This window comes from Pezoporus flaviventris, unplaced genomic scaffold (assembly GCF_033815535.1).
Source record: "Pezoporus flaviventris isolate CSIRO_AGI_PZ_B2104156 unplaced genomic scaffold, CSIRO_AGI_Pfla_v1 ptg000034l, whole genome shotgun sequence".
Taxonomy (NCBI): Eukaryota; Metazoa; Chordata; class Aves; order Psittaciformes; family Psittacidae; genus Pezoporus; species Pezoporus flaviventris.
In genome coordinates, this window is record NW_026892582.1 from 25,159 (window position 1) to 34,364 (window position 9,206).

The 9,206-nt window shown below is 53.6% G+C and overlaps 1 protein-coding gene across 1 annotated transcript; it reads left to right on the forward strand.

The window, feature by feature from the left end:
- The first annotated feature begins 232 nt into the window (after positions 1–232).
- FOXJ1 (forkhead box J1) lies at positions 233–7,347 on the forward strand. The gene is made up of 4 exons (XM_061461903.1): positions 233–336; positions 2,072–2,124; positions 3,327–3,900; positions 6,378–7,347. Exons 3-4 carry the CDS (start codon positions 3,370–3,372, stop codon positions 7,173–7,175), a joined length of 1,329 nt encoding a protein of 442 aa, XP_061317887.1. The 5' UTR covers positions 233–336; positions 2,072–2,124; positions 3,327–3,369; the 3' UTR covers positions 7,176–7,347.
- The last annotated feature ends 1,859 nt before the right edge of the window (positions 7,348–9,206 follow it).

A 9,206-nucleotide genomic window follows, 5' to 3' on the forward strand; every position in this document is an offset into this window, starting at 1 on the left:
GTGGAAACACTTTTTGGGTGGGAGCATCCACCCAGGAACCTCCCCAGAACCAGCCCAGCTGCTTCAAATCTCCTAAAACGCTTCCAAACGCTTCCAGCCCACCCCCTGCCTTCCCCAAGCACTGCTAGGATGGAGAAGGTGCAAATGCAAACAAAGCCTCTGCAGGAAGGGGCTGGGCTGCGGTGTGGATGGCCAGGCAGGGGGTCCCTGGCACTGCTGGGATGGATGAGGACACCCAGAGGAGACTTCCTGGAGGAGAAGAGCTGGGTCCTCCTGCAGGAGAAACCCCTCCAGTGCTGGGGAGGAAAACTCATACCGGGGGCTGATACCTGAAAGGTGAGGAGGGTCATAAGGGGGGTTAGAATGCAGTTTTAGTGGAGGGGGTGATGCACAATGGGGGAATAATAAAATCATGGAATGGTTTGGGTTGGAAGGAACCTTAAACCCCATCCAGTTCCAACCCCCTGCCCCGGGCAAGGACACCTTCCACTTGGTTGCTCCAAACCCTGTCCAACCTGTCCTTGAACACTGCCAGGGATGGGGCAGCCACAGCTTCTCTGGGCACCCTGTGCCAGCGCTTCAGCACCCTCACAGGGAAGAGCTGCTGCCTTAGATCTAACCTGAACTTCCCCTGTTTCAGTTTGAACCCATCATCCCTTGTCCTATCACTACAGTCCATGATGAAGGTCCCTCAGTGTTCTCACCCTGCCTTCATACAGGAGGTGCTCCAAGCCCTGCCTCCCCTGGGCTTGCTCCAGCAGCTCCATGTCCTTGTTATGGAAGCACCTTGCAGCTGCTGGGGAGGGCCTGAGGTGGCCAGATCCTCCAAAAGGAGAGGAAGAGAACTGAGGCCTGTGGGGCTGTGCCCGGGCTGCTCAGGAAAGCCCTTGGACTCTGCCTTAGGGGGCATTCCTGCAGGAGCAGGTCCTGCTCCTGAGGGAACTGACTTGTCCAGAGGGCAGGACCCTGAGCTTTGGGGTGGGTGTTTGCTGGATAGTCACCTGTGGAAAAGTGAAACAGAAATTTCCACTCCCCTGGGAGCTGCCTCCTCCACCAGGGATGAGCAGGAGCAGAGGGGTATCTGGGGAGAGGGTCTGACACCTGCCTGCCCCCCAGCTTGTCCTGCCTAAATCCCTGGGGATCCTGGCAGGAAAACCACTAAATGTACACGTGCTTCAGCCCCTGAGAGTGAGTCTGGCTGCTCCCAAACCCTCTTTCCCTGTGGGCAGACGCAGGAGAAGCCTTAAACCTCCCCAAGTCCCCCCAAGCCCCCCACTTCTCAAAGGGCAAAGCCTTGTGCTGTGGGGTGGAAACAGACTTCCCAAACAGGCTTCTCTTGGGATTCACGGCTGCTCCCTGCCCCCTTGGTCAGGGAGGGGGTCCCTCACTGGGATCCTTTGGGCTGGTGGTGGGGGGAACATAGGGATTTCTTATAGAAGCATATAGCTGTAATAATTTTAACTAATAAAGGGGGACCCCTCCCTTTAATCTGGGGGGCTGCCAACCCCCTGTCAGCTTTGCTGTCATCGCTGTGGACTCTGTCAGGTGTCAGAAGCAGGTTGGGGGCACAGACAGGAGGAAAAGGGATGGGGCTGCCCCTCTGCCAAGCCGAGGGGGGTGGCCCGGATACAGGTTTGGGGTGTGCTGGTGCTGTGCTGGGTTGCGGTGGAGCCCCGCAGCATCCCTGGGTACCACAGACATGCCCACCTCCAAACTGCGAGCATCCCCAGCCAGGCCTCTGGCCCCTAAATGCCCAAATCTCAACCTAAAGGGGCAGGTCCCCTCGTGCTCCCCATGACAACGCGGGGACCAGTGGCAGGCCCGGAAGCTGTTTACGGGGCGGAGCGTCGCCGTGACAACAGGAGAAGCCTTTCGGAGCAGCTACTTAACAGCAGCCCCCGGGAAGCCGGGAAATCACGGCGGAACGGCGGGCAGGGCCCGCACCGCCACCGGGCGGGAGAGCTGAATCCGCATCCCCCCCGCCGCATCCCGGCACCGCCGCTCCGGTTTTCTTTTTTTTTTGTGTTATTTTCTCCTTTTTTTTCCCCTGTTTTCCCCCGATTTTCCCCAGCGCTTTTTGCTCTCCCGTGAACTTCGGAAGCAGCGGGGACATCGCCGGGCCGGGTAAGGGCTGCGGCAGCTGCGGGGCTGCGGGAGGGGCAGCGCAGCGCGGGGGGAGCGCCCGCGGGTGCGGTAGGTTTGCACTGGGGGGGTGTGGATGCGGCTGTGCTGTGTCTCTGTGCGTGTCCCTGGGTGTGCTTATCGTCCTGGGTTTTACTTCCTTTTCCATCCTTTTTACGCCCCCCAACACACGCGCCGCAACGAGCGGCTCCGGTCCCGCTCACCCCGCCGCGGGCGCCGGGGCGAGGGGGGGACACTGGAACCGGAGCATCCCAACCCGTAACCGCTGCCCCCCGAGCCTTTAGTTCGGGATTGGCGGCGGGAGCCCGTTTATTTGGAGCGAGGCCGGTGTTCTACTGTCCCCGCCCCTCCGGCCCCGCGCCCCGTCCCGCGCTCCCTGCGGCCGTTGAGCAGAACGGGATTCGAACCGTTCTGAAGCCGGTGCGGTCGCGCCGCTGCGGGTCGCACGGGAGAGGTTCCTCGCCTCCAAACCTCAGGATTTTGGGAGTTCCAGCCCAGCAGCGAGACCAGACACCTGCTCCTGCCCTGGGAATAACCGGGGCTCGAATCTACCGGCTGCTCTGAGTGAGGGTGTGCCTGGGGGACAGTTCCAGGGGTGGGTTAGGGAGACCAGGGGAAGGGGGAGAGCAGCAACAGCCCAAACCCGAGGGATGCTGGTGGTGGTGGTGGTGATGGTGATGGGGAATTGAAGCTGTTTTGTCGAGCGGTTGGACCTTGAGGTTTTGTCCTGCTGGGGGAAGTGGGAAAAGCATCCTCCCTTTGAGGGATGGAGTTTGTTGTTTAAAGGGGGTGTGGGTGTTATTGATTTATAAATATTTATAAATACAAATATTTATTTATAAATAAGTTTTATATGTTTAAAATAATTTTATTTATAAATAAATATTTATTTATAGTTATTTATAATTAAATTTTAATTTTATTTATTTATAAATTGATGTGCTCTTCAGCCCAAGGCTTGTGCTGGGACACCTGGATTGGGGCATACTGGGGGGGGGGGGGGGGGGGGTGCAGCAGTTTGAGGTTCAGGGCTGCTGAAGCACTGCAGGGGAGTCGATGTGGCTCCAGCACGCAGCACCCTGGGGATGGGGCTCACCCAGCAGCACCCAGAGCACCCAGGCCCAGGTGCCAGAGAGTGGCTGCACCTCAGGGAGTCTCCAACTCTCTCCCTGTTGTTGCTGCAGGATCTGCCCCATCTCCTCCCTTCTGTATCTGCACACCCTGCAAATGCAGAACCCGGTACAGAACGAAGGCATCGCTGACGTGTGGTCCAAACGTGTGCGGGAGAGGAGGAAGAGACTGCAGATGGGCACCTTGGATGAGTTTGATGCGCTGGATGACAGCCTGACCAGCCTCATGTGGCTGCAGGACTTCTCCATCACCAGTGCCAGCATGGGCAAGTCTTCCTGCTGCCCCACTGGGCCGGACCCCCACGACTATCAGAAGATCCCCAGCTTTGCTGCCCCGTGCTCACCCCTGGCCGCTGACCCGGCGTGCATGGGCGTGCCCCACACCCCCTGCAAGCCCATCTCTTCATCCACCTCGAGGACAGCACACACCATCGTGGCCATGAACCCTCAGCTCATAGAAGGCATCGACTACAAGACCAACCCGCAGGCCAAGCCACCCTACTCCTATGCCACCCTCATCTGCATGGCAATGGAAGCCAGTGAGAAGCCCAAGATCACCCTTGCTGCCATCTACAAGTGGATTACTGACAACTTCTGCTACTTCAGACATGCTGATCCCACCTGGCAGGTAGGAGATTTGGAGACCTCTTGCCCTGTCCCCTCTGCTTGCAGGGCTGAAGAGGGCTTTCCACAGCCTCCACCATGCAAGGCAAGGTCCCACTGGGATGCTGGATCCCACTGGGAGGACAGCTGGTGGGGAACGGCTGTAATAGGGGCACAGAAATGCCACAACCATGAGGCCAGCAGAGGGAAGGAGCCGTTACAGGGGAGAGCCCAGGGCCATTTTGGGAACAGGGAGGTACCTGCTAGTCCCTGCGACTCCTCTTGGCTCTGGTGTGAAAATGTCTCTGTCCCCGACTCCACCTTTCAGGATTCTTGTGGGGTCCCGAGTCTCTTGGGGCTGAACACATGTGAAGTCACCAGGGTGAGTATCTCTGGGTGCTGAGGACCAGGAGTAGCAGAAGGATGGAGAAGACTCTTGGGGAGATGCTGCTTGCTGGACAAATCCATCCTTGAGGAGGTTCAGAGCAGAAGTGCTACTGCTTTCGAAGCAGGGCAGGTCTCTGGTCCATCACTGTAAGGGAAGCCCAAGAGAGGTCAAACAGGGCTGCTGTCCCCAGCCTAGCACCAGCATGTCCCCATTAGGTATAGGACAGCCTCTGGGCTCCCCAGCTTTAGGGACAGCCTGAAGCACAGGGGCTTTCCCAGCCAGCTTGGCTTGCTGCCTTCCTGTGTCACACAAGGGGACCTCTGGCATGTGTGGTTTGTAGGATGTGGCAGGGCAGGAGGGACCTGGTGGCTCGTCCCTCTGCTTGGGTTATTCCCAGCCCAAATCCACAGTGTGCCAGTGATCCTGGCAATGGTGTTACCCAGGCAGGGCTGGGCAAACCAGGCCACCTTGCCCTCAGGCAGGGGGGTCTCCAGCAGCTTCTTGAAGGCCACCATGGAGAAGGGTCCCTCTCCAGGGCCACCCCAACCTCCCCTGAGCTGGGGGGAAGCACAGGAGGAGGAGCTGTGCCAATGTGTTGACTTGCTCCTGTGAACCCATGGATAAATACCCCAGTTTTAATTAAATGTGTTGATGAATAAAAGAAAGAAGGTTTCCAATCCCTGCCCAGAGGTGCAGGGGGGGGGCACAGCACTGCTGCGGGCAGGAATGACAACTATGCTAACCAGGGAGGAAGGCTGGAGTGGGTTTGGGATGAGGAGGGGAGAGGGGGAGCAGAGAATTCAGCCTGTGAGTCTCTGAGCCTTGTAAAACTCAGTTAAGCTGTAAATCTGGAGTTACCAGTCTGGATTGTTTCAGGATGTCTGTGTCCTGCTGCTGCTTTCTTCTTTTCCTCCTTTCTTTATTTTCCTTCTTTTCTTTTTCCTTTATTCTTCCCTTATTCTCTTCTTTCCCTTTTCTCTTTCCTTTCTTTCTGAGGCTCTCTTCTCATTCTCTCTCCCAATTCCTGTACTGAAGACAGCCTAGAAAGGTCATGCCACCCATCCTCCGGGGGGAGATGGATCTATTCCTGTGGGAGCTGAGTGCTTTGGAGAGGAGCCAACACACCCGAGGAGCTTCAGCCCAGAGGAGGGTTTTGGTGTGTGTATGTGTGTGTGTGTGTGTGTGTGTGTGTGTTTTTCACCAGCTCCAAGCATTCAAGCCTTGTTTTTCCTCCTCGGCACTACGGATTATGGGTGAATAAGCATAAAGATATCCAGGCAACATTAGGGGGAAAAAAAAGCCTCTACCATATCCAATCTCTTAATACAGTCTTGGCTTTGTGGAGCCCAATGCAGGGTTATTTACCCAATAACTGAGTTCCCTTTCTGATTCTTCACATCGCTCCAGGCACATTCAGGGGGTCAGAACAGCTCAACAGGAACAGAAATTCCTCTATTTCTTTTTTATTCCCATTTTTGACTCTCCCTCAGCTCATTTGAGCAGTGGCTGAGGAAGATGCAGTGATTCCACGTTAGCTTCCTTGGTTTACCTGCCTGGTGCCTAGTTTTTGCCCAAATATTTTCCCTTCAACACTAGCAATAGGCCCAGAAGAACTGGGGAATGGAAGGAAGGCCCTGATGATGCCCTCACGTGTGGGACTGCCATGTGTTGCCACTTGTCATGGGGCTGTAGTCACATTGGTGTAAAGAGCCTCCTCTTCCTCCTTAGCTGTGAGGGAGGACCCTTAGCTCCATGCCTAGAGCACGTCTGGCCAGTTTCTCCCAGTGCTCTGCATGATCCAAAGCCCCATGGCCTCAGTTTATAGCCAAGGAGAGTGGCCCAAAAGCTTCCTGCTGGTTGGCAAGTCGCAGCCTGAACCCCTTGGCTCTTGCCACCTCTGGTTGGGTTAGACAGGAGACAAGAACACTGCTGGTGACTCAGGGGAGTTTCTGTTGAGCATGTAGCCCTGGATGCCCTGATGTTGCTGATTCTGCCTTCTTTTTCCCCAAGGTCCTTGCTGAAAACACATTTGTCCACCCATCTCCCCATGCAGGTAGGTGCTGGGGCAGCTGACCAACATTCAGCCTTGGCTTTCTTTCTCTTTTTGGTTCTAGAACTCCATCCGGCACAACCTCTCCTTGAACAAGTGCTTCATCAAGGTGCCTCGGGAGAAGGGTGAACCAGGGAAAGGGGGATTTTGGAAGCTGGACCCCCAGTACGCCGACCGGCTCAAGAACGGTGCCTTCAAGAAGCGGAAAGTGCCCCCTGTGCAGACCCAGCCGGCCTTCACCCAAAACACCCAGCAGGATCCACCATGTACCACCAGCTCATCCTCTTTGGTTTGCACCTCCAGTAACATCCTCAACGTCAACATGGAGTCGCAGCAGCTGCTGAAGGAGTTTGAAGAACTCACCGAGAGCCAGAACATGAATCCAGTCAATGATGAAGTGGGGTGCAAGCACAAGAAGCCCCTGCCCAACCGAACGGCCAAGGTAGCTCGTGTTTCCAGCTCTCCCTTGCTGACCCAGGAGGAGCAGACGGAGCTGGGGTCCCTCAAAGGTGACTTTGATTGGTCAGCCATCTTCAGCGCCAGCCTGAATGAAAACTTCTCAGCTTTTGAAAACCTGGAGCTCCCGCCTCCAATCGATCCCATCGTAGGTGATGTGGACTTGGAGGCACACGGCCACATCGACGGTCCCCAGGGGCAGGAGCAGGCCCTCACCGAATCCAACCAAACCGACCCAGACCTGGATGAAGCCTTGATGGCTGCAGCTTTCCTGGACAACCCCTGGGATGAAGGCACAAACGACTGCCTCTCCAACTGTGTCAACATTGACCAGCTCTTTGAAGCCTGTGACGCCTCTTTGCCAGCGGAGGAGGGCAACTGGACCAGCCTCACCACCCTTGTATAAGACACCAGTCCCCATTTAAAGCCCATGCAGACTTTGTGCCCCCCCCCCAAATGCTGCTGGGACTTAAAGGGACAACATTTTCTAGAGACAGAAACATCCACAGTGACTTTTGCCACCTTTTAAGATTACACATAAAAACATTTGGGGGAGGGGGGACGAACCACCATCACACAAACTGGTATATCCTTAAAGGACACATCAAATCACTAATTCATGAGTTTCCTCAAGAGAAGAATTATAACAGTACTTATTTTTTTACTTTTAAAGGAAGAAATGTGAATTATCATTTGATTTTATCCATAGAAATGGACATCTATTCCTTCAGGGCTAAAGAAGAAGCACCTGCTAAATCCCACCCAAGACATGAGATTCCTGGTGGCTTAGGACTTGATAGAATAAGTGCAATTTCCTTACCTTTTTTGCTCGCTGTTTCTCTTCCCTTGTTCAGAGTAGTTGGTAGGTACAGTATGATCATTAGCAGCCAATAGATGTCCCTTATGGCTTCTGGAGTTCAAGCTCCCTCCTGACTTGTGCCTAGGGAAGAAGAAAAGGTTTATCAATTCACCAAGGCTGCCTCTTTAGATGGTTTTATATTATCTATTATATATTATATATTCAAAGAAACCTATATTTTTAGCATTAGAATTTCTTCCTAGTGGGGGGGATAGGGAAAATACAGTTTTGGGGTTGGTTTATATTACCACTGTTTAAAGGCTTGTTCCATAAACCAGCACTATAGGAGGGAAGATTCCTGCAGCAGCAGCAGCAGCAGCAACATGGCAAGGAGCCAGGGATTGGTCCTGGCAGGAGCTGAGCAGGATGCTCCCAGAACTGGCTTCTGTCATTTTTGCACCCCAAATCCTTGCTGTGGTTGCTGAAGGGTTTATATCACCATGAAGCCTCTCTGCCTTTCACCCCTTTCTGCTTTTTTGCTCCAAGACTGTTGCTCTCCACTTCTGCTCATCCATCAGGCTCCGAGTGGCTGATGAAGGACCCCGGTTAAGGCTGTGCCATAAGGAAACACCGTGGCATGGCCATTGATTGGTGGCAACTGGGTCACTTCACATTCCATGCTCCCAGGTGGGACCGAGGAGGAAAGAAATCCACATGAAGCCTCCATCCAGGAGCTCAGACTGTGTGTGCAGCAGGCTATGGTGATGGCAGGGGAAATGAAGTCACATCCATCTGGGAGAGCTATTGGGACTGACACCAACTGAAGCTCTGTGCAGTGAGAACATGGCTGGTATCTGCAAATGAACATTTCGGGAGCGAAGCCAAATGCTGCTGGAACTTGACTTGAAGATCTCAAGAACTGGATTCTTTACCTCTCTTCACTATAGGTTTAGAGTTAAGAGTAGCCTTTAGGTAGGAGGAAGTAGAAGTTGTAGTTTTAGTGGTATGTTTTAGTCTTAAATAGAATTGGAAGATTGGAAAGAGTTTCTTTTTTTGTTACTAAAGCACTTAGGACCTTTCATAGGAACAATAGGATTTAGCAAGAGTAGAGCTGTAGTGTAAGAATCAATAAACAAGCCTTTCAAACAACAACCCGATCACCCTTGGACTGATTTCCACCCAAATTTGGGGAGAGGGTTGGAACTGTGGAGGTGAGAGCACAAGTCAAGTCCTGCATCCTCCTGGGTATAAAGAACCAAGATCTTCAGCTCATACAAGCAGCAGGGCTCAGGGTGGGGCTGCTGCTTTGCCTGGGTACCAGGGGCTGAAGGCTCATGCAGGTCTTTGGGGGCCAGCATAGATGCTTCTATGTGTATTGGTGATGCTTCTATTTTTATCTGTTGTTTTATACTTTCCTGTTTGGGGGCCTCTATCTTGATGCTGAAGACCTGCAGAGATGTGTGTGCAATTGAACCTTTTTCATGGAACATTCTTTACAAATTAAAACAAAAAAGAAAGAAAAGAAATTTTGAGAAGAAAAAAACCCCTTTTGCCTCCTTGATTCCCTCCTCCTCTGCCTGACCCTCTCCTAGAGGAAGGGGACATCTCACCCGCCCAGCCCTGGTTGCACACCCACCA